The 26,416-nt window shown below is 40.6% G+C and overlaps 2 protein-coding genes across 2 annotated transcripts in view; both read left to right on the top strand.

Moving 5' to 3' along the window:
- LOC148105817 (protein NLRC3-like) overlaps nucleotides 1–26,416 on the top strand; it is a 261,895-nt gene that overhangs the window by 174,323 nt on the left and 61,156 nt on the right. The gene's annotated exons all lie outside the window — the stretch shown is intronic.
- Nucleotides 1,916–11,327, top strand: LOC148105820 (protein NLRC3-like). The gene is made up of 7 exons (XM_087838986.1): nucleotides 1,916–2,010; nucleotides 2,123–2,272; nucleotides 2,385–2,498; nucleotides 5,770–5,846; nucleotides 5,963–7,757; nucleotides 9,251–9,427; nucleotides 11,132–11,327. Exons 1-7 carry the CDS (start codon nucleotides 1,922–1,924, stop codon nucleotides 11,325–11,327), a joined length of 2,598 nt encoding a protein of 865 aa, XP_087695112.1. The 5' UTR covers nucleotides 1,916–1,921.

The raw sequence follows: 26,416 nt of genomic DNA, 5'->3' as shown, positions 1-26,416 counted from the left end.
CAGCCAGACTGAAAAACAGGAAGTTAGTGTAGAAATATACAAGCATATTAATAAATACGGGAAGCCAGAAAGAAAAAGAGAAACTTGTACCATATAAGGAGATGTTGAAACTGTGTGATGTGTAAAGTACCAAAATAACACCTATATGAGACACATTTTTAGATTCTAATGTTAGAGATTCTGCAACTGCAGAGACATCTTCCCTCTGACCCCTCCCCAAACCGTCAAACCCTCCTACCCACCTCGACATACAAACTCTGTGTGACTTCATGTGTTCTGTTGATGTTTACATGATCGAAATAACTTGAACACAAACACAAACAAACAAAGAGGAAGAACGCACCGGAAGGAAAAAACTACAAGTCCCAGCATCCTCTGTGTTTAGGGAGCAGTTGTGAAAGTGAAAGTATTGAGCCTCCGTTCAGAGCAGCAGGAGGAGGAAGGTGGAGCTGAGGCAGGTGAGTGTTAACATGAATATGTTTCTTCTCATGACATAAAATAATTCCCCGCTGTTCGTGTCTGTGGGTGAAATGTGAGGCCGGTCGGCTCCTCTGAGCTGGTTTCCTGTAAGTAGAGAGGAAGTGAGTTTAGCTGAGCCTCCGTTTAGTGTGAGAGAGCAGGAGGAGAGTGAGAGCTGTGCTGAGGCAGGGTGAGTGTTAACACCGCTCTGACATTACTGTGTCTCTGTGGCGGGAACAACAGGCTCCGTCAGTGGAGGCAAAAATAATCAGACTTTGGTTTTTCAAAGGAAACAACTTTATGTCGGAAGTTCCCGCACGCTCATTGGATAACGATGTGTCAATCTCAGGTTATTAGCCAATGAGTGTGCGGATTCACAGAAAGACCCGCCTTTATCACGGGACTTTAAAAACTACAATGACTACAGAAACTCCGTGAGTGGAGTTCAGGGTGACATGACTAAAGCAAATCTTTCAAATAATCCCACCATCAACGGGATGATGTCTCCTTTACTTTCTTTAAGTTAAACTTAAAGAAATCCAGACGCTTTTCTTGGAATGTTGGTTTCAGTGTTTAGTCTCATTCACACACTCCGTCAGACTCTTCACACACACTGATTTGCTGACATAAACACACTCCTGTGTGCTTTCTTGGCTTCACACACACACTGAGGACCATCTACAGACTGTGAGCTCCGTCTTCTTTGTCTTTGGAGCCGAACTCTGACAAAGTTAGGAACAAAACTTTCTCCAGCGTGTGAACTTTCCTCCTAGACTCAGTCTGAGCAGTCAGACCACATATTTCAGAAGCAGCACATGAAGGTGTGGCTCACACACACACAGGTGAAGGAAACAGCTGCAGTATTAAAAACTGCTTCACTGTCTACAAATATATGAACTGAATGTTTCTTTCAGGCTGTAAAAACCTTATTTATCCTCCATTACAGTCCTGCATTCAGAATATTACTCCTGTTATATTAGTACATGTATTTTATTCTGATGAACACATGAAACTCTGAGCTGGATTGAATCCATTGAATCAGAGTCCAGGACTCAGACTAAACACACTGAATGTGTCCTGAGCTCGGCCGCTGTTCCACAGTAACTGCTGTCAGAGTCACTGTTACTGAGTTAGCTTAGCTAGCAGAGCAGCTAGCAGTTAGAGTATGAACTCTGTAAGCAGTCAGCTCGGTCCTGGACATTGTTACTGACATAAAGCTGCTCTCTGCAGCCATGTTTGACCTGCTGCTTTGTAGGACTACAGTAATGGAGGATTTGGAGGCTGAACTCGGCTCTGTGAAAATTTTTGTAGTGAACTGATGAAAGCTGCGTCTCAGATGGATGTTAGTCCAACACATCAGACACGACCTCTGCAGCTCTCAGTTGATGTGCACATGAATGATTTGTGTTTCCTCTGCAGGTGAAGGTAGAAAGTGTGTGTGAGCTGATGTGAATTGAGCAGCATGGATCAGTGTGAGGACAGAGAGGAGGGAGTCCCTCCCTCTAAAAGCACTCTGTGTGGGGAACATGAGAGCCAGATCAAAGCTCAGAGGTGAGATGACCATCTCTAACTGTCCATGACTCTTCTCCATGTCACAGCTCAGCACTCACATCACTGCTCCATCATTATTCACACTCATACCTCTGTGTGTGTTGTTTTAAAGCCCAGAGCTGTGGGGCGTACCAGGCTCAGCTGGACATAACCCTGAAACTAATCCAGAACCTGGACCTGAACCCAGCTGTGTTTCCTTAAAGAGCAACGACTCGAAGGAAATTATTGTAAACTTTAACAAAAGACTGTTATGTGACAAAGAGTAAGTACATTATTTTTAAGAGTTTTAGATTGTTCATCATGTATTTAATTTAATATTTCCAGTTTTTCCTTCCTATCTCATAAAGCTGTTACATTTATTCTTTTTCTTTTAGGATCAATAAGAGGCCAGAATCTCCTGGACCTGAACCCAGCTGTGTTTCCTTAAAGAGCAACGAGTCGAAGGATGTTGGTCTAAACTTTAAAGGCTGTTCTTCTGCTGCTGAGAGGTAATGTGTGTCTAGATGTTGTTCCTGACTCTGTATTTTTGAATAAATCCTCATGTTTAATATCAGCTCAGCTCTTTTTCACACACATTTCAATGTTGGTATGTGAAGCGGTGTGTGTTGGAGTGTTTCCACAAACACAGCAGTCAGAGTGGAAAGAGTGGATGTTGTAGGAGGTGTTTGTGTAGTGAAGAGGCTGAGTGTTTGTAGGACTCCAGCTGCTTCAGCAGGTGTCTCCTTTGTGCTTTGCTTCAAACACAGTGTAGGGAGGAGCTTCCACTCAGGTGTTTCAAGTGTTGCTGGATGGAGGAGGACAAATAGTTTTTCCCTTCAGTGACACTTCAGCAGCTCAATGTTCTGGGGAGATGTTTGTCTTTATGAAGGTTTATGGATTATTGTTCTTACTTTGGTTAAACTGAGCAATACATTTTCCATCTAACATTTAAAGTAAATTTCCAGGTGAAAGATCTGCAGCTGCAGCCTCTGTGATGTTTCACAGTCTGAAAGTAACAAATTCAACCAGAGTTCAAACAAAGGCTTAATATACGTGTGTATTTGATATAATGCCAACAAGTAGAAATAGGTGTTCTTACAGGTCTTAATCATAGAGCTCTGATAAGTCAGGTGACTTTCACAGTCAGCAATTTTGCTGCCTTTTATTTTATATTGGCCTTTTTAAAGCCCTTCAAATACTCTCACATCCATACAGAGCTTTTAACACCAAACTCCTTTTTCAGTCCTTCTCCTGTCACACACGATCACACGACTGATTTGTCTGCAGCAGCTGTGTTACTGCTAGTATTTTATTATGTGTGTAATCACCTCATATTGTTCCTATGGTTTAGTTTGACTTCCTTCTGCAAACTCAGCTGCTCTGTTGCTGATACACGTCTCCATGAATATGATTGATCAGATGCTGCCAACACCATGTGTTTCATGTGAACGCTCAGCTGAAACCCTGGGTTGACTTATCGAGTTAATAACAAGCTTCACGTGACTGTGAATGCTAAAGTGAATCCAGATAAAGGAAAGAGACCCTGCTAATGTTGGACTCACTTCTTAGTGTAGATCCCAGGAGGAAGTTCAACATAGCCAGCCATTCTTTGTGCTAGCTCGACCAAACCTGAGTCCACAGTGCAGGATAATGATTATCATCTGTCTCTGTCAAGGACATTTAAAATCCACAAAGAACAAAAATAATTATATTTGATCATTAAAAATCTCTTTTCAATTAAAAAAGCATGAGCACACTGGTGGATTACAGAAAAATGAAAAATCGTTAACAGTAAAGTTAATTTAGACATAAACAAAGTGTCAAACATACTTAAGTAGAAGGACTGATGTTTGTGTTAAAATACCCTCTTAAAACTGAAATAATTATTCAACTTTCTCCAAAAGTTGATTCTGTTCATCTGGACGTAGCGTTTTGTGGGAGAAATATTTCGTCTCTCATCCTTCAGTCTCAGCTGACTGCAGGTTTCAATCTTTTAAACAGGACATTTGCATAATGACTGAAACCAGCCCACTGAAGGAACAACGGGCTGGGAGGTCAGTTCCTTAATCTTAATTATGCAAATACTCATGACCATTGATCAACAACCACTGATCAATGTCCACTGATCAATGGTCATGAGTCCCATTCACAGAGAGTTGTGGAACGGCTGCAATCACAGCATTGTAAGATGGTGACAGCCCTCAAACCAGCGTTCCTCCCTGTCCAGGATGTGAACATCCTCATCATTGAAAGAGTGTCCACTGGCCTGTAGGTGTAAATAGACGGCAAAGTCCTGGCCTGACGAGGTGGCTCTTCTGTGTTGTGCCATCCGCTTCGCCAGAGGTTGTTGGGTTTCCCCGATGTCTAAATCGTGACAATCCTCCTGACACTTAACAGCGTACACTATGTTACTCTGTTTGTGTCGGGGGACCCCATCCTTGTGGTGGACCAGTTTTTGGCTCAGCGTGTTTTGGGGTTTAAAAGCCACAGAGACCCGGTGTTTCGAAAAAATGCGACTCAGCTGCTCCGATACTCCTAATACATACGGGATAGCTACAGGTTTTCACTTAGGCAGCGGTTGTCCTTCTCTCCTGGATCGGCTGGAGCTTTCGTTAGGCGCCTTTCCAGCTTTGACAAAAGTCCAGCTGGGATAACCACATTTACGCTACGTCCAGATGAACAGAATCAACTTTTGGAGATTTACTTTCCTGGATGATTGAGAATGCATCAAGACGTTCCTCCTAAAGTGTTATTCAGTGTTGTGACAGTCAGCTGCTTCAGCTGCTGCTGGGATGGGCTGTGGCAAAGAGAACAGAGAAAATCAAAATCAGAGTTTTTCTCTGAATTAAAAGCAAGGAAACAACAATATATTCTACATGGTGAAACTGATGGTTTCTGGTGTTTGGGTCTGTTTTTCTGTATTTATGCAGATAAAGTGTAAACTCAGATGAATTATACCATCAAATGTTAAAGGAAAATATCACGATGAGTGTCTGTGAGCTGAGAAGGACGTGAAGCGAGCCGTTTATCCCAGAGCTGAAGCTGCTCTGTGTGCAGAGATGAGCTCAGATTCCTGCTGTGATTGATCAACAGTCACAGAAATGTAGACTTGTAGTTATTACTGCAGTATGGTCACAGCAGATACTGATAAACATGTATTATGAGGATGGATGATCAAGTTTCTCACTCTCTCCTTTAAATCTCAGTTTTTTTCTTCTTCACAGTTTAACTGTTAATTTATTAATGAATGACACTGAAAGAGTTTCTGTTATATTTCCCCTTGAACATCACCTTATTAGGGCGGCATTAGGAAATAGCCCCCCTCCAAAGAATGAATAAATGAATGATTATAATAATAAAATGATTAAAAAGCAGAGATCAGAGTGGTAGAATGGTCAAACATGGATCCACGGGTGGTTCAACTGCATTTGGTGACGTGACTAAAGCAAATCTTTCAAATAATCCCACCATCAACGGGATGTTGTCTCCTTTACTACGGTTACTTTACTTGGTCACCGTGTGAATTTCTTTGAAATGAACAAAATTCTTTTATTTGTTGGTTGTTGCATATTTAACCTCTACAGTGAGGAAAGGAGGAGATGAGGCCTCAACAATGTTGGGTTGTAGCTGTGGTTCAGGTTAGAGTGAGTGTCCATGGAATAAATGTAAGTCAGTGAACTGGAAACATGACTGTGTTAAAACGTTTTTCCCTTTTTATAATGAGTCTAATCAAAGGTGTACAGAAGTATCTCCACTTTGACTTTTCTGTGTCACCATCAGAGCTTCTGCACAGTGTGGAGAAAGATCCAGAACCAGAGCTGGACTGCAGACAGCCAGTCAGAGCAGATGTGTACAAAGTAAGAGTGAACATCTGTCTGCTGATGGACTCATTTCTGAAAACTGGACTTCTTGTGTTGTTCAGACATTGAAGAGTTTTCTTTTTCTTTAGTCTCATTGTTTTTCTTTCTTTCAGCAGATATTGGTCTGCAGGAGGTTTTAGATGAACATAAGGTCAGTCTGAGGAGGAGATGTGAACGTGTGACTGAAGGAAGTGATGAAACAGGAAGTGATGAAACAGGAAGTAGAACCCTCCTCAACAGGATCTACACTGAGCTCTACATCACAGAGGGACAGAGTGAAGAGGTTCATACCCAACATGAGGTGAGACAGCTGGAGACAGCTTCCAAAATGGACGCCCTCCATGACGCTACAATCAGGTGCCAGGACATCTTTAAAGCCTTACCTGACCAACAGAGACCCATCAGAGTGGTTCTGACCAACGGCGTGGCTGGTGTTGGAAAAACCTTCTCAGTGCAGAAGTTCACTCTGGACTGGGCGGAGGGCTTGGAGAACCAACATGTCAGTGTGGTGGTTCTGCTTTCATTCAGGGAGCTGAACCTGATCAGAGATGAGCAGTACAGTCTTCTGGAGCTGCTCCATGTTTTCCATCCAACATTACAGAAGGTCACAGCAGAGAAGCTGGCTGTCTCTCAGCTTTTGTTCATCTTTGACGGCCTAGATGAAAGCAGACTTTCATTGGATTTCACCAACAGGAAGCTGCTTTCTGATGTCACACAGAAGTCATCAGTCAGCCAGCTGCTGACAAACCTCATCCAGGGGAATCTGCTTCCCTCGGCTCTCGTCTGGATAACTTCCCGACCTGCAGCAGCCAATCAGCTCCCTCCTACATGTGTTGACAGGCTAACAGAAGTACGAGGCTTCACTGACGCCCAGAAGGAGGAGTACTTCAGGAGGAGATTCAGTGATGAAGAGCTGTCCAGCAGAATCATCTCCCACATGAAGACATCCAGGAGCCTCCACATCATGTGTAGTATCCCAGTCTTCTGCTGGATCACTGCTACAGTTCTGGAGCACATGTTGACTACAGAGCAGAGAGGAGAGCTGCCCAAGACCCTGACTGACATGTACTCACACTTCCTGCTGGTTCAGACAAAGAGGAAGGAGAACAAGTACCATGAGGGACATGAGACCAGTCCACAGGAGCTGACGGAGGCTGACAGGGAAGTTCTTCTAAAGCTGGGGAGGCTGGCGTTTGAACATCTGGAGAAAGGAAACATCATGTTCTACCAAGAAGACCTGAAGCAGTGTGGTCTGGATGTGACAGAGGCCTCGGTGTACTCAGGAGTTTGTACAGAGATCTTCAAAAGAGAGTGTGTGATCTTCCAGAAACCAGTCTACTGCTTTGTTCATCTGAGCATTCAGGAGTTTCTGGCTGCAGTCTACATGTTCCACTGTTTTACCAACAGGAAGACAGAGGTGCTGAAGAACCTTCTTGGACAAACTTATTGGAAATCATCTCTGGATGATTTCCTGAACAGAACCATGTATAAATCCCTCAAGAGTAAAAATGGCCACCTGGACCTGTTTGTTCGCTTCCTTCATGGCCTCTGTCTGGAGTCCAACCAGAGACTCTTAGTAGGTCTGCTGGGTCAGGCAGAGAACAGTCAAGGAACAATCCAGAGAGTCATCAACAACCTGAAGGAGATGAACAGATATGAAATCTCTCCTGACAGAAGCATCAACATCTTCCACTGTCTGATGGAGATGAACGACCTCTCGTTATTTAAGGAGATTCAAGAGTTCCTGAAGTCAGAGAAGGAACTCTCTGAGATCCAGTGCTCAGCTCTGGCCTTCATGCTGCAGATGTCAGAGGAGGTTCTGGATGAGTTGGACCTGCAAAAGTACAACACATCAAGGCAGGGACAACAGAGACTGATTCCAGCTGTGAGGAGCTGCAGAAAGGCTCGGTGAGTCCAGATGTGATCATTAACATCATTGATCAGTGTAGGTTAGTATTTTAATTTTGAAAATAAAATCAGATTGTAACCACAAAGTGTTTGTGTCTGTACGCTGCAACCTTCCACACCATTCCTTTATTGTACAGACTCAGCAGCAGCTCCATGGATCCCAAATCCAAGTGTGTCACATCCATGCAGTCACAACTGTTTCCACCATGTTTCCACTGATATTAATCCTGTTCAATGACACGTTTCATATCAGTGAATATGTTCTTTAGGACGTCCACTGACATATTTAAGTGTCCTACTGGAAATCACTCAAATCATCCATGAAATCCATGAAAAATCCTTTTAGTGTTTCTAACTTCACCCTCTGTCCTCTCTCTCTCTCCATCCTCCTCACTGCTTCTTTCACTGATAATCACACAAACATTGCATTCATCTAAAAAATAACACTATAATATCATCTGATGATCATTATTATAAGAGCAGGATCCATATTTGATATCAGAGTAACACACTGCTTGGTTATGTGCAGTCATCATCAGTGACTGTGGGTCAAACAGAAGCTCTCTGATTGGTTGCTGACCTTGGTCACCTGTCCACTCTCACCTGTTTGTGTTTTCTCTCTCTTTGCTGTCTCCATCCTCTCTCTCCTTTCTCTCCCTCTCTGTCTTTGTACCATCACTCAGGTCCAATGGAAACAGTGACATTTACAAACCAATCAAAGACAAACTGATCCATGACAGGTTATAACAATATTCAAAGTGAATACAGGCTGCTGCTGGACACAGACAGGTAACATCATTTTGACTTGCTGTCACCTGGATCTGGACTCATAAACACTGAAGCCCTGAACAGGAATACAAATCATTTTCTGCCAACTAGCGACACACCAGCAGATAATGGCTCAGAAAGCTACAATGAGCCAATCATTTCTGTGTTTAGTTCCCCTGAAATCAGATCTGATATCAGCAGCTCTGAGTTCATTCATCATTATTGTCCAGTGATGAGATTTCTGCTCCGTTTGGTAACAGTCAGCAGGTTTTTCCTGCGTGTGGACGTGAACAGTCGTACCTGACAGCAGGTAGCAAACAGAGATCATCTTTCCAGCTGGAACTCTTCACTGAGCTGAACTCATTCAAAATGTTCTGGAGTCAGATTCAAAACAGGAAACAGTCCAAATGTGTGTCTTCAATCTGACTCTGGATCAGATCTCAGTGACAGACTGTGGACATTATGGAAGCCTAAATGTGACTCTTCCTCCTTCATCTGCAGATTAAAGCCAAACAAAGATTCTCATTAAAAGTCTGCAGGTCTGAGAGAGACTCAATCGTTGTGTCATGTCAAACACAGTAAGAGGAGCTGAAGCACAGATGTGAAGAGCAGTTTCATCAGATTATGACCTCACTCTGTTTTGTCTTCATATACATTCAGTCTGTGTTTATAATGCAGATTTTCTGCTTTTATAATAACAAATTTGATATTTTCTATCATCACAGACTGACTGAGTGTCGACTCTCAGAGTCTCACTGTGAAGTTGTGGCCTCAGCTCTGAAGTCCAACCCCTCCCCTATGACAGAACTGGACATGAGTAGAAATTATGACCTCAAGGATTCAGGGATGAAGCTTCTGTGTGCTGGACTGGAGAGTCCAAACTGTCGGCTGGAGACTCTGAGGTGAGTTCACTGACTGTGGCTGTTGTTGTTTTTCTATATTTCATGTCTTTGATTGATGTCTGAAACTTTCTTTAGTTCCTAAATGTTCAGGATGTGTCTGAAGACAAATGTGAAAAAGTTTGAGTGCTTTCAGAAATGTTGTCTTTCCAAACGACTGAACAACAGTTTTTCCTTTTGGCTCCAAACAGAAGTGACAGACTTGAGCAGGGTTCATTTAAAGGCTGACAGAAGCGGAGTGGTGACGGGGAGATGTTTGACAGGACAGTGTTTCAGCCTCCACAGGTTCATGTTGTGCTCCATCAGTCAGTGAAGATGAAGTCAGTGCTGATGAGGCTGTAGAGTGTGTGAGGGATGTGAATGAGGATGATGAATATCTGATGATAGCAGATAAAAACATGCTGCAGAGACTTTGAGCCATACAGGGCACACAGTGTGTGTACAGAACAGCTGAAATCATTATGGAGGCCTCACTGGAATATGGAAGTATCACAGTACAGCTTCAGTGAAGCATTAAAGTGTCTGATTTGAAATGAGAAATGAAGCAGCCAGAGCTTTTTCATGAGTGGAAATCCACTGTGACTGTGAGCTGCTGCTACAGCCTCCACATTAGCCAGCAGCTCATCCTGCTCAACATTTGCTCACCAACTTTAATGGAAGTGTGATGTTTTCAGCTGGAGTGATGGTCAGGGTGGCCTCCCTCTCGTCTTCTTCCCCTCTTCCTCTTTCATTTGTAAAGCCACTTCTGCTGCTTTCATTCATTTGGAAGACCTGTAGCTGAGTTTGGGAGAGACTAACAGCCTCGGCAGCAGAGGGGAGAAAGGCTGTAACACCACCACTTTACTCTGTTCTACCTGTCACATCATTTTATCAGGAAACAAATATGCTCATGTTTTTACTATGTTTGTCTTGAAGATGTAAGAAGATCACATGGTGCTTTTTATTATTGTGTTGGTTTGTTTCCTGTCTCTTGGATGGAGCCCAGCTGTGCGTGGCCCCTGGGCCTGTGGTCAGAGTGTGTGCTGGATAATCCGGCCCAGGATGAGGCCAAACTGACATGGGATGAAATGTCATTTAAAAACAACCAAAACTTTGTTCTGTCTTTTCTATGTTATACTGTAGACTTTCTTTGATACTGTGTCCAAAAGGAGCAGCTTTTACTTTGAAGGGGATGCGTCTCTGTTTCCTCTTCAGTTTGGATGATGGAAGCAAATTAGTGTGTGATGTTCTTTCAGTGTTGCACTTTGTAGACGGTCCCTGAGCACTGGTCTCACAGCCAGCTGCACATAGAGACCAGTGTTGTTAGTCCAGGTCAGAAGATGACTTGTTGGAATGAAAATGAGCTTGTAGTTTGTCTGCTTTAATAATGTGACTGGAAAAAGGTGTTGGACTTCAAATATGTCCATTTCTTTCACACTTCACCTTTAAAAGTGAAGCCTTGTGGTTCCTGGAAGGAAAAACACGACTTTTTCAAGTCTTTGTCCTGTTTTTATGATAAATGTACGACTTTAATGTGAAACATTCAGAGTTTTTTCTCTTGCTGTGTTTGTTTGAAGCTGCTTCCTGTTGGCTTCAGCTGTTTGGAGTTTCCATTTTCTAAACTTCTACATTCTGAACCTTCTTCAGCTCTGAACAGATGATGAAACACTGAATGATTTCAAGCTCACACTTTGTCTAATAAACTTACATCTTTCATTCTTCATACAGATTGAAGGGCTGTGATTTGTCAAAGATCAGCTGTGATTATCTGGCAGCAGCGCTGAAGTCCAACCCCTCCCATCTGAGAGTGCTGGACCTGACCTTCAACTACAACCTGCAGGATTCAGGAGTGAAGCATCTGTGTGGTTTTCTGGAGAGTCCAGGATGTGGACTTGAAACTCTGGGGTCAGTCAGCATGTTTTAGTTGTGCTGAGATGAATATGATGTGAAAGTTGTGCTGACACTAAACTGCAGACATCAGGCTGATATTATACTGATCCACACTGAGGATCTTCATGGTAAAGTCTGTTTTCTTCTTCTCTGGTTTAGTCCATTGACTGCAGCAGAACAATGTTCACATTTCAAACCTTCAAAGAAGAAGAAAAATCCTCCACTGGATAATTCACTGTGAAACTCTCCAACTTCTCATTCCACCTTTTAGTCTGTCTGACACTGAATTCCAAAGCAAAATGTGCGTTTGCTCTACAGACAGCAGTCCAACACAAACATACACACATCATCCAAAAACACAGTCCAACATCCAAATCTCCTCCACTGCCAGCATGAATGATGGGAAAGAGAAGGAGGAACACTCTGACATTCAGGGTTAGAATGAGTTTCATAAAGCAGACTGTGAAGATCAAAGCTGCATTAGAAAGCTTACATGAATGAATGAGTGGACAGAAGTGGACAGAGATCATCTGAAGCACTTCAAAGGCTTTAAATCAGCACATTTCTCTTTATTCTTTATCAACTCTGTTAGTTTCTCTCAGTTTTCTGTGGAATGAAGCTAACAGCAGGCTAATAAGATGCTGACCAATAGGTTTCTATAAAAGGTTGTAATTTGTATATGAAAAAGTGCTTTGGCTCAGCAGGGATCAGCTTACAGGTAGAATACAGCTGCTGGATGGGATTAGCATGTCATAGCTATCTACCAAACTGCTAACTGGGGAATTTCAGGCCATCTATGAATCATTTTTGCTAACTGTTTATTCAGCTTAGGCTCACAGGGCTGGAACCTGTGCCCTAGCTGTCATAGGGCAAGAGGCGTGGTCCACCTGCACAGGTGAGCAATCCATCACAGGGCCAACAGAGAGAGACAGAGAAGCACTCTCTCACATCCAGACCCAGAGGGGCCATCACATCACATTTAGAAGCTCCCGTAATGGAGCCACAACACATGTCCAATACTTAGTCTGTCTTGTTGGACCAACTGGATAAAAAATGATTCAAGGACTTAGTCACAGAACAGAGATTCAAATCTCCAAAATCCAACTGGCTGCATCAGGACATATAGTCTGAAACTCTGCACAGTTTCCTGTTTGAAGCTGCTTCCTGTTGGCTTCAGCTGTTTGGAGTTTCCATTTTCTAAACTTCTACATTCTGAACCTTCTTCAGCTCTGAACAGATGATGAAACACTGAATGATTTCAAGCTCACACTTTGTCTAATAAACTTACATCTTTCATTCTTTATACAGATTGAGGGAATGTGGTTTGTCAAAAATCAGCTGTGATTATCTGGCAGCAGCACTGAAGTCCAACCCCTCCCATCTGAGAGAGCTGTACATGTTGGACAACAACCTGCAGGATCCAGATGTGAAGCAGCTGTCTGATCTTCAGCAGAGTCCAGACTACAGACTGGAGACTCTGGAGTAAGTAGAGTGATGGAGTGAGTGGGTGGTGCTGTCAGCAGTATTGTACTAAACACAGTCAGCATGAAACAAAGATCCAGTGTTTCCTGTAAAGCTGCAGCTTCTCAGTGAAGCTGTGAGAGGAGAATGGTGACAGGCTTCAGGATTGGACACAAACACTTCCTGTTTCTGACCTTTATGGTCACCATAGTAACGGCTGACAGGCTCTGATCAAACGCTGTCAACAGCCAATCAGCTCTCTGAACAAAGCAGCACGCAGACCAATGACTGCATTCATTTCCACATTTAAAGCAGTGAAGAACACAGTCTGTAGGTGAGGAAGAATTTAGTGAGAGCAGATGTTTGGATGGAATTCCTCCAGTTAACAGCTGGAACCGTCCATCTGGATTGTTGGGCTTGTTGTTGGGGTTCCTACAGAGCTCAGAGTGGACACAACAAGGTTCTTCTAATGAATGAAAGTCCAAACTCAAACTAGGAGGGAAAAACATTTTCATCAACTTCAATAAAAATCCAAAGATTAGAAAAAGTGAAGCAACAATGAGTCCTAGTACAGTCCCAGCACTGAAGTCCCTGCTGCTCTTTATACTGGATGTGCTGCATCACTGACTGACAGCTGATGAAGAGTCTCTGGAAACACTTGTTTATCTCCTCTGCTCTTCCTTCTTCTCTCTGCAGGTGGAGCTGATGATGGTAAACAGGACGGTGTGTGTGCTGAGAGAGGACGAGCTGTGTCCTGATGATCCAGAGAGGTTGAAGCAGCAGCAGCTTGTGTGTAGAGACGCTCTGACTGGGCCATGTTACTGGGAGGTGGAGAGGAGAGCTTCATCCAGCAGTGACTGACAGAGGAATGAGAAGAAGTGCAGATGACTGTCAGTGCTGCAGAGTGAACTGCTCTGAGAACAGCTCCACTGTCAGACACAATGTAGAGTCCAGCATCATCCCTGTGTGTCCCTCTGGATCTGACAGAGGATCATCAGTGTATCTGGACTGCTCTGCTGCTGCTCTGTCCTTCTACAGTCTCTGCACAGTTTCTGTCTGACTCTGGCTTCAGACCCTCCTGGATCAAACTCACCTGGAAAGACTTTCAAACATCACTCAATAGATTTGAATACAGAATATATTTGATATATACTGTAGATGTACTGTAGAGTTGCAGTTTGTCACTTGTAAATACTGTCTGTCAGCAGCTATGAGCTGAAAGATCTTTCTAGAAACACGAAATGTTTTCACTCTTCTGTTGCTTTTTCATATATTTCCACAACATTAATATTGATCCCACCTGTCTCACCTGTTCCATGCTTTTATACATAATAACAGGACACGTGTGATCTGACCGCTGCTGTGGTTGCTGTGCTGCACGTCTTCATTTAGATAACAGAGACATCTAGTGGTTCAGAGGGAGAACTGCAGGAGGTGGAGCTGTGTTTTAGCATGGAAAACTTTTTATCTTTTAGGCGCAGATACAAATATGACAAGTATCAGTGTAAGATACAAAAGGTCACATCAGTTAGCAGAGGAAACAGTGATCACACAGCAATGTAAGAATAGAAACATAACAGTGAATCTGGACATGTATACAGATGGAAGCAAACAAACAGGATGTAACACTACATTAAAGCTATAAATGGGAAGAAAACAAAGCCAAAGGAAAATATATTTGATCTCAGGAATCCAAATCAGATGCTTTAGAGCAGCGGTCGGCAACCCTGGGCATGCATGTCACAGCTGCCACGTGAAGGGTTAACTGATGGCACAACCATAGCTGGACTGGCCATCGGGCATACCGATGGTGATTTTTCGTTTTTATGAGCCGATGATGTTTTGTAATTTATTTTTTTTGTAATGGTATAAACAATGAAAGGTGGTGGATTGGCCGGATGCTGTTCGATGTGTAAAAATAAGTCAGTTGTTTGGTGGTGACTATGGCGGAGCTTCCACAGAGGCAGCAGGTGGATGAGGGAAAGTGGAGGCAGGAGGAGAGACCCGAGGCGGCCGCCGGTCCGAGTGTCAGGTGAACTGAATTTCAGGTAAGAAGTTGTGACCTGCAGTCTATCTGGGTCAGATATAAACCAAGTTTAGGTGGAGTTTATTTTCCTTGTGCTGACTTTTTACAGTCAGTTACAATAACTCGTACTGCGTACTAGCTAGCATGACAGAGTTTCTATACAGCTGGGTGGGTGCTATGATGTTACTGATAGTGAACTTTACAGTGGCTTGCAAATGTATTTGGCCCCCTTGAACTTTCCCACATTTTGTCACATTACAGCCACAAACATGAATCAATTTTATTAGAATTCCACGTGAAAGACCAACACAAAGTGGTGAACACGTGAGAAGTGGAACGAAAATCATACATGATTCCAAACATTTTTTACAAATAAATAACTGCAAAGTGTAATTATTCTGTCATGGAAAAACACACTGCCATCAACTTCTGTTTTGTTTTTGTCAAAATCACTGTAATATAATCACTGTACCTTTATATACATGTGACTTATATTAATGCTGCTGCCCTCTTCTGGCTAAAGTGCAATTATGTTATTGTTATTAGGGAAACCTTTTGAGAGTAACATGCCAAATGAGTCAGCACTTTGGCTTTAGCTTAAGAAATCCTCATTTTTATGTCATCAGTTATAGTTGCATGTATTCATTATCATAATTTAACCTTTAATATTGATGTCTTAAATTTATTTTGAGTAAATTAGCAATTTTATGGTATTTATATGGTATTTTATGGTTGTATTAAATAAAGACATCACTAATGAATTAATTATTTCAGTAATTAATTAAAAGTGTACATCATCAATTAAAGAAATATAATAATAATGAATTATCCATTAATTTTATTTAAAATGTTTCATTATTTGTTTATATACAATTCTAATTAGTTAATTACATATTTAATCAATTATTGGTTTGTTTTCTATTTTAATTATTTTACTGACACATTTAATGAATTATTTAATGATGTATTTATTTAATCCACGTTGCTACTCCTGGCCCTGCATCGCTGTTCATAAATACATTTTATTTGTCAGCTTCACCCATCAAAGTCAGGGGGCGGGGTTAATGCTGATCAAGTCAAAACCATTGCTTTGGTCTGGTGGGCGTTCTTTTAGTGGGCTTTTCTGTCACGGCCTGCGTGACAGACTATGATGAGGGGAAGGAGGACCCAAATGCTGGACTCTTTGATGAGGTCAGTGCGTTTATTTACAGTGATGCTAAATAATCCAAACAACAATAAATCCCCAGTGCATTCCCGACTCTGACATGTCCTCTTGCCAGTGTTAGTGTTCTTTGTCTCCGCTCCTCAGTGTCTGAGCACCCCGTGCTCGCTGCCCTCTCGTCTCCACACTCCTCCTGGGGAAGAACAAAGAGGCAGCCGTCACCAACACCACAATGCGGCAGACTAACCTTAACTAACTCGCCAAGAGACTAACGTGAAGTTACACAATGATCCAGCATCGGAGAGAGCTCCACCACACTCCTAAGTAGCTCCTCTGACGAGGCTTGATCAGCTGCAGGTGTGAGTAATTCTCCTCTGCAGGTTTGGCCAGGCTCCTGGCTGACACACCCACACACACACACACCTAGATACACAAACATGGAAACAGGAGACAGCAGCACCAAAAACACACATGTCCATAACTTCTTACTGGCCCTGGGTCACCCAGACCCCGGTCCCATGACAATTTCTCAAAACTAAGTAGGCCTACACACCAGGGTTTGGACATGTGTGGACCCAAACTATACTTAAACTTTACCCTTTTTTGTGTGTCACCAAATACACTTTAATATCTTCTAGACAAGAATTTAGTGGCATAATCTTTAACCTCCTAAGACCCGAACTCCTCCGTGGCATTCATTTTTAATTTCTCTTTGATATTTGGGCTGATTGGGACCTGATGAATGTAAAAACAAAGAATTACCAGATTTGGCCAAAACGCCAGAATCTCAGGTTAAACCTCCAAAATTTCAACAACCACCAAACAGCTAAAACAGTCAATGAGAGCAGGAACACGGATTCTGCACAAAGACGTAAACACAAAGCGCGGAGCCGCCGACGCATCAGAATCAGTGAGATGTGACTTTCTCACCTGACTGCACGGACACGAGCTGAAAGCCGACAGCTCGCTGATTCTGATGTTTCGGCGGGTCTGTGCTTTGTGTTTACACCCTTTTTGTGCTGATTCTAAAGCTGCAGGTTTGATCTCTCTCCAAACAATATTGAGTAAACCAGCAGCAAAAGAAGATCCAAACTAAGCTTCACATAAACATCGTCATGAATTCACTCTGATTGTTTTGCTGCCACCACGATAAAATCACACTTCATGCACAGCTCTCTCTCTCTCTCTCTCTCTCTCTCTGTACTTCAAGAACAGTTTACCATCTAAAAATCTGTTTTCTGCATTATTCGCTTGCTTGTTATGCACAAGTCTACCGTTCTTACAGCCTGTCGGACGCTGTTTTTTTCCTTTTACTTACTTCTGAAAACAAAGTCTCATTTCTGCCGTTCAATACTGAACAAATTTAAACTTTTTAAAATGATGCAAAATTGCAAAATGCTCAGCTGTGTCTGTAATAAAACCTCTGTAACTTTGCTTTGCTTCACGTCAGCAGCATCAGGTAATGTTCATATGTTCATTGATGGTTTTCTTTTGTTTTTGATGTACTGCAGAATATTTGTATAAAATCCCAGGCCAGGAAAACCTTCATGTTTTTCTGTTTTATCCTCAGCTACTTTGACACAAAGGCATCTGCTGTGATGCTCACACCTTTGATAAAGTCTCGCAAGTGTCAGATTTCTTTTTATAGATATAAAAATATAGAAATGTACTGATGCATAACCTGAATTATAATATTTCTGACTGTCTGAGGCAAAATTTCCCCGATTCAAATTGAATCAAATTGAATCGATTCTAGAAATGAGTGACGATACGCAGCCCTAATATGCATGTTTTAATAAAAGAGATAATGTTGGTGTTTCAGTCATGTAGTAACTGTTAGCTTTAACTGTACAAGGCTTGTTAGACATAATGAAACACATCGTACAGATTTCTGGATGTTAGACTATAATTTTTATTATAATTATTAATGTTGAGTCTAAAAAGTCAGTCAAGTATATCCAGGATATCTTTCTGTTAACTGGATTCACTGACCCTAACACTGGGACCAGGATAAGCGGTCGCATGAAGCTGGTTATCAGCTGAGAATCTTATTATTTAATTAATTTAATTAAGTTATTTAATTTTTCTCATTTTTCCTCTACATTTCCCCTGAAATGAAGGGATTGTGTTAAACATGCTTTAGTTCCTCACATTTTTCTGCAATCTCTTTGTTCAACCCCCTGAGTTAAAGCTGAAAGTCTGCACTTCAAACACATCTGAGTTGTTTCATTTCAAATTGATTTTAGTGTATGTACAGAACCAAAATTAGAAATTAAGTTCTCTCTGTCCAGATATTTATGGACCTAACTGTATAATCTATACAGCACGTAAAAAATGCTATAAATAAAGAAGTCTGTGAAAATGTGGCGCCTCCAGGTCAATTTAAACTGAAGTGATATAATCTTCTCCCCACAGTTTGAGTTTGTATTGTCTCAGCTGCAGACAGACTATGATATAAATGTGGAGGTGCCAACCACTATTAATATTATTAGTTATAAAGGACACCTTCCTGCCTTTAGTCTTATTCATGATGATTATTAGTTGTCTTCTAATGTCCACAAGTCTGTATGATGTGTTTCATAGTTTCTAACAAGCCTTTTAAACTTAAGTTACTGCATTGCTGAAACACCAACATCTGCTTATTGAACAAAACAAAAACAACCAAAAGACCACACATCTGATTTTATTTTTATTTTAATAGACTTCCAAAAATGATACCAGATAACTGGCCTCAGAATATAATTGAATAAACATTTTTAAAAACGATAACCTAATCCTGTCTTGACAGGCTGAGCTCTTCAGTATCCACCAACAGCATCGTCATGTTGAGTCAGATGTTTCTGCTCCTGGTGGAAATACTCTTCCTCTTTCCACATTGTACCAAATGTTTTTAAATGTTAGTTTCAGTTTAAAATTAAAGATTAAAAAAGTGTAACACATATAAACATCAGATAATTAATACAAGTGAATGGTTCAGTTCCACATGTGCTCCGCTGAGACATTAAACTTCAGTAAAATTATGCAGTTATGAAAAAACTTTAATCTAAAACAAACTGATTTGCTCAGGAGCAAAAACAGTGAAGTAAGTGACTGTAAGTGAGTAAGCTGTGCTGGTGACTGGATATCAGATTTCCAGTCATTTGAGCAGATAAGTGGCAGAACTATATTACTGAGGTACAAGTTTACTTATTTAATTGATGTCTGTCAATAAATCTTTTTAATTTAAATGCAAATAATCCAAATCCTTATTAAAGCATCAGGTTCACTTATAAAGTATTCTGTAGTTATCTTAGTGTCCATCGCCCTTCATGGGAATAAAGCAGCTGTGAGAGAATTAAACATTAATGAATAAACGGATTAAAGGATCAAAGTAAATGTCACATTGAAAGCAGATTTCACTGTAATGTACTCTGTTTGAAATATTCCAAATATAATCTGGCTTGGTAATGATTTACTCATATATTGTCCACGCAGACTAAAGCAGTAGGAGATGAGATGGAAAACAATTAGAAGAATCTTTACTCTTTAATGTCACAAATTCCTGTTCCTCTTTGTATGTAACATAACAACATACATGATACAGCTGCAGCAACTGAGGCGAGGAGAGAGGCAGCAACAAGAAAACTGGAAGAAGAAGACCAACAACACCACCTGTGGAAATCTTTCCCCAATCAAGCGTAATCATATCAGCATTTATTCAAAAGCACACATGCTCCAACCTGACAATGCAGAGGTGTGGCAAAATCATTGAAATCATTTATTAAACAAATGAGTGCATCAAAAATAAGAGTGGAGCTGCAATGAAAGAGAAGTGAACTTTCTTCAGTTAACACAAAGTTTTCCCTGACAGGTGACATTTAATTAAAGTGACTTTATTACCACACACACATTCAGAGGCAGTCTACAGGAGCAGAGCTGCCAGCTATTCAGCAAATGTCTCCCTGCAATCCTCACTGCAATACCTACATTTGAAAATGAAACCACCTCTACTGTTCACACATGAAAAGTCGTGTGAAGAACCAGTTTTCCTCAGATCTCTGTTTTAGTAACTCTGAAATATGAACTTTTGATTTTTGCATTCTGTTTGTACTGATAACTGTCAGTGGATTATTTTGATCCCAAAGAAATCTTTAACACACATGTAGTGATGGGACGTGTGCACTGAAACAATGGTTAGGAAACAGAAATCGCCTGAGAATCTGCTCATGTTTAAGATTTCTTCTTTACAAACATTTTCTATGGCTGTTCCCAGTATGACCAGTGATACAAAGCATGGGAAATGGGGATTAGTTCATTCAGACAAATACACTTTTTAAAATGTAAAAATAAAGAAATGAATCAATAAAATAAAAAGTCAAAGAAATAAAAAATAAGGGTCTGAGGCGTCTGTCTCACTGTATCCATGGCAACAATTGACTTTCTGTTCCTTCATATCAGAACCACATCTTTGAAAAACATTTAAGATTCAAGTTCAACCACAGATGTGTTCAATTAAATATTAAATGAAGCAGTGCAATGTTTTTATCACTATCCAAATTTGAACTCTAAGTAGAAGATTTAAAAAAGCAACACACACACACACACACACACACACACACACACACAGTATGCAGACATGATTTAGGTGATGATAATATAACGACTGCACATACCCGTGGGATGATTCATGTCCTTTTTCTTACTCTATGCAATGATGAACTTCTTGCTTCAGGACCTTCTTGATGAATTTGTTTTCTAATCCACAGTTTTCTACCTGATCTGTGTGTTTGAAGTAAAATGTGTTACTTCAAATGTAAAAGTTAAACAGACAGAAAGCATCAATGTGGACTTCAATCAATGTTTTGTGTTCATACAGGTCAGCTGTTGCACACAGAGGTCCTGGATTTACACTGTGCCCTGGTTCCTGTGTTTCTGTATGTAGTTTAGTCTAAAGTGGATCCTCCTCATGTACAGACTGAATTATCTGTTCAACAATCAGCATTTCTGATTCATGGATTTCATTTGTTTTTACTTGTTTTGACTGAGATTTCAACATATCTGTGGTGGCATCTGTTCAGTGTTATGGAAGTTTTACAGCACTAATCTCACTTCACTCTGTAACATAACAGTGAACAATATTACTATTAGAAAGATTATTAGAGAAGCCACAATCAGATGATCCCCTATGAGGTGTCCTTGGTTATAGTGTGAAGTCATCTGAGGGGAGAGAGAAGAAAGAAACACTTCAGTGTTAATGAAAAAGTCATCAGTCTTCTTATGGGAAGAGACCTCCACCAGACCAAGACAGGTAACCATCCAACACGTTCTCATCCCAAAACCTAACATACCGATGCCATGTGACAAATCGATGCTATGTGACTATTAAATTCTGTTCTTTTGAATTCTTTTGGCGACAGAGAAAGACTTCCGACTCAGAGTGGTCAAGTTCAAAAAATGATCTTTATTGTACATTTCCGGAAACGGAGACCTGTACCCACTAACACACGCTCAGGTCTGAAAGCATTAGAAGCCAGAATGGGTATACATAGTTCTGCTATAGGTCACACACAGACACACACAGTTTCCATCAAAACAACTCATTCTGCTCTGACTAATGTGTGTGTGTGTTACTTAGTTCTGCTTTTTCTGTCTGGTTTCCTGTATTTTATTAATATGCCTCTGCAGCTCTGCACTAAACTTCCTGTTTCTTAACCTCCCCTTACTAAAGCCTCTGTTGCTAGGCGACCTGTCACCCTCTGACCTCTCTCACAGACTTTATTACAAAGTACAAAAAACAATATAATCTTAAAATAAGCACTAAGAATATATATTTATTTTGTAACAGTCTCCCCCTTTTGAACTCGTTTTATGAGTTAACCTAATTAACTGACTCCCTCAATAACTACTGTGAACTAAAAACAGATATAATTAACTTTGTCCTGGTAAAAAGGTCCAACATTACTTTTGTCAGTCTATGGAAACGATCTCTACACAGTTAACCCGTTTCCTCTTTTAAACATTTACTCCTGGTTTCTAAGCACACACTTACAGTTCACTTCATTTGTCCCTTCGCCCCCTTTAACGGGTGGAGCATATCCGGTCTGAACACTGTGTTTGGGCAATTGACATAAAAATCATACAAACTATGACTAAAGCTAATCCTCCCATTACCCTTCATTACTTTGTGCTCACATTATAACCTCTGTCTAACAAGCTTTTAATGTTCTTTTCAATCTAAACAACACATTTTCTGAGAGGTTTCTCTGAGCTCTGTGCTTCTTTTGGGTGCCCCTCCTCTTGGTTCCTGGATTCTCACCAACCCCTTCGTGGTTTTGCTGTGGTTCTGGAATCTTCTCCTGTAAAGGACAGAAAAGGAAAACACCTCTCTCTGCTACGCCTCAATAATCTAATATGTTCATCAATTCTTCTCTTGATTATTCAAAGTTGGTTCAAAATATCACATTCGGGACTCTCTAATCAAAAGGATTAGCCTAATTATTATTTCTGTGTGTCAGCGTGTTTGCATTCACCTCTAAGCACTCTAAGTCCTTTTCCTACCATATTTCAATCCAGACAGTCACGCTGAACGAAGCTTATGACCTTCACATGACTGAGTTGCAACTCCTATCAGTGCAATTGCAATGTGTGTATGAAAAATGATTATAAGCGCTTATTCTAGTAAAAGAAATCATAAAGAAAACAAACATTTTCAATCAGTTAAGCTTAAGCATAAAAGCAATTACTTATGCCTAAGTTTTACCGTAGCTAAATGATCAAACACACAAAAAGTCACACACTGATCATATAATCCATTATTTCAAATTAGACCTAAAACTCCCCCTTTTGACACATCTTCATGTGTCAAACAAAACCACAACTAGAAAATTAAAAGAAAAAGGTTCATCATATCATTTCTCAGAAAACCTCAGCGATTCTCCTCTCGAGTATATTTGCTCCGGGCCTGCAAACCTGTGTTTAAATAATAAAATCAGTTTAATTATCATGTTCGATCTTTTCAACTCCTGGCTCAACCCAGAGCCTGCATCCCCAGAACGACCTAGAAACAAAACCTGTATATTAGCATCAACTTCACATTTAAACTCAGTTTCCCCCCCTGTCCTTCCCTCACTGTGATCCACTCTGTGCTATAAGAAACTAAACTTAAAACAGAACAGTTATCAGTCATGTGCTTCATACAAAATCTGCGTATGTTTTAGTTTCACGTTGATCCTCTGAGTGTCATGGTACTTCTTTTAATTTGACTTTATCAAATCGAACCAAAATAGGTTTGCTTCCTTTACTTTGCTCGTTTTCCTCCAGCACCACCTCGTATCACATGCCCTTTCCGTTGGACCAGTGTTTGTTATTCCATAACTGGATTTGGAATGTGACAAGTCCACCAATCCCCTATATAACTCCTACATTTTGCTTTGGTTCTATTTTCCTTCTATAAAATGTCATTGACTTCTACAGTGGCCTGCTTTGGTTAATGGTAACATCAGTAATATCAAACATTTTCTCCCCTTTAGCATTTGGCATTTTCCCAACAATATAATGTGATACCATCATCTAAACCCAGTCAATAAAACAACATTTTCTTAAAGCAAACATCAGCAACCCAAAATTATCCGCCCAAGGGTCGAGTCTGCAGCTCCACACTCTCATGTGAACCTTTCGGTCTCCCTCTCTCTCTTGTGCTCCTGCTCCTGCCAAAAGCAAAGCAAAGCAAAGCATCCACCCTTTTCTTACCGGCGTCGTGAATTGTTTGTCAACATCTACTCATCCTAACGTTGGTCCAGTCTTTGTCTCAGTGTCAAGTCAGTCAACACTTTAGTCCACATGGTCAGTCCAGTCACACACATCATGCACACGCATTCACACTAGATCTTGCTGATAGTGGAGCCTCACGCACAAAGGATCAGATTCTCCACCCTCATCAATATGAGCTCATTTATTTGTTTTTTCTTTGGTTTTTAGAAAAAGAGTTCTTTATGATCTTGGACTGGATTGACTCGCTGCAATCCTTTTAGACAGGAACTCTCAGGTTCCCACAGGTGACCTTTTCCTCAGCCCATTGTAATCTGGAAAAGCTCACCTTATATTTGCTCTCACAAAAATGTTTTACAGCGCTGTTAATTCAATCTTGCAGGCCTGCTTAGAACAAAAAAGGAGAAAAAGAGAGCTGATTATTAGCTCATCAGAGCACAAAACATCATCACCAAAGGGGGCGACACCTGACAGTTTTCTCTAAGTGCACTGTTACAAAAATAATGAGCCCCTCCTCGACATGTCCATGTTTAGTAAAACTCCCTCTATTGAAATAAGAAAACAAGCCAAACCTAACTGACAGAATGAACCCATCACTAAAACAACAACCCCAAAAATCTTCATCACAGAAACGTTTTGCTTACTAATCTAACAATATGTTGTGGGAATTAGAACTTTCCGGGCCATAAAGCTTTTGCCCGACTCTTGGCTTAACTAATACTTACATAGTCTGAAATCAGACTTAAAATCACTCCCTCTGTTCATTTTGCCCACATCATATTTCAGTGGTTGGCCTCAGGTTCTTCAGCTTCCTGACAGTCTGAAGTCAACTGACAGAGTTTCACCTGCTAAATACACAGAAAATCTTGTTAAAAGCTGCACAGTTTGCCCAACAGTAATATTCCCATTAAGCCCTTTCTAAACACTTTATAACAATGTGTCATCACTAAATTATAAACTTCTTCTCCAAATCTGCACGACTGCACTTAGTCACAGACTTTATTTAATTGTCCTGCGGCTGCTATCATATATTTTACCAAACAATTCTTCTCACACAGTCACAGATATATTTCTCTCAATGCAAACTTCACTCATGTCTCAGACAGGAAACTTGACTTTTTCTTTTTTCTTTTTTTTCTGTCCCCACTCATTCAACTAATTTGCATATTGAGTCACATCTCGAGAAGTTGCCCTGACAACAGAAATGCATATTCAAAACATTGCCGCATAATTCAATTATTATTATTTTATTTTTATTTCTACAGTCGTCACTTCTTTTGCTCAATCAGCTGGAAACCACTTCTAATTCACTATTTTAAAACTGCTTTAAGCTTCTAATCACTGGTTGGTCCTCCCAGTCTCTTTTTCCTTTTGACAAAAGTCACTCTATTGTCCTGCAACTTCCTGAGTTATTCCTCAGCTTCAGCCTTTAAGTGTGTTAAATCTACACCATTTAGCATTTATGTCATGTATTCACATTCATGAATGTAAGCATGTCTTCATTGCGTGTATGTTGTGTATTCATATTAACATTGAGTGTAAGCTGGTCTTCGTTGCCTCGATGTGTTTTTATAATCAGATTTAATTCCTGCATCTTTGCGCTGAACTGTGGATTCAAACTGTCTCACTTCTGATTCTCTCCAAAAATAATTTCACATGTGACAATTTCTACATGTGTGTTTTCTATTTTTCTATTCATTTATGTATTATTAGTTTATTTATTTCTTTATCTCTCTCTCTTTTCTTTTTTCTTTACCTTTCTGTTGCGATGCTCTGGATGTTTCTAAACCCACAAATTCAGCCTCAATGTTCAACCCAATTTTCCTATGCTGTCACTTTAACACGTCCAGCCTTCACCTCTCACCGGTCCTCGTCCCCTCTTCTCTCAACTTCCTGTGTGGCCTCCCAAATCAAACACAGGCCCAAATCAGCTGTTTCTTCTTCTCTGTTCATTCTCTTTTCAGTCTTTTCTTGGCGCTTAACTCCCAGCATGGCAAATATGAACTCAGACAGTCCCATCCAGTGGTTTCACACAGTCATGTCACTGGTACACTTTCCAGCTTGTAATTCAGAGCGCATGTTTCCATCAACATACATGCTGCTGGACCCTTCAGTGTTTTAGGTCAGTTGCACTGTCTTTTTGCCTGCTGTTAATTCTTCAAGTCCACGGTGTTTTTCTGTCTGTCTTCTCTCTTCATCAGGAGATTAACTGTCCGTTAAGCTTCTTCTTAGGATAAGGACAGGATGAGAGGTGAAGCTGTGAAATTTTAAACCAAAGCCTGTTTTCATCCCAATTCTGTTAATCTATCATTTTTCTGCTGTATTCTTCCAGGAGGTTGAGCAAGTCCACGGGCACCTGTATTAACACACTAAGACATTTATTTAATATCATTTTCATTACTATTACTTAGCACTTTTATTCTCTAATTCCTCTGTTTTCATTTTGAAACGTCTCTCACAAGCTCACAAGCTATATTCAGACTTCCTGCTCCACTTCCTGCCAGACACACACACACACACTCTTCACTTTGCTGGATTTTCATCTGTTTCTACAGCCTAATCGAGCTCTTATTTTATGTTCACACTCTGACCTAGTTCTTTCTCACATCTGGGCTTGGTTTATAAAGGCCTCTCTTATTAAAATACATAAAACTATCTAATCAGAAAATAAGCACTAAGAATATATATTTATCTTGTAATATTGTTTAAGTTAATGAACAATTGTGTT

Source organism: Neolamprologus brichardi, chromosome 3 (genome assembly GCF_056152115.1).
Source record: "Neolamprologus brichardi isolate AB-2024 chromosome 3, ASM5615211v1, whole genome shotgun sequence".
NCBI classification, from domain to species: Eukaryota; Metazoa; Chordata; class Actinopteri; order Cichliformes; family Cichlidae; genus Neolamprologus; species Neolamprologus brichardi.
This window is presented reverse-complemented; position numbering and strand designations above follow the sequence as displayed.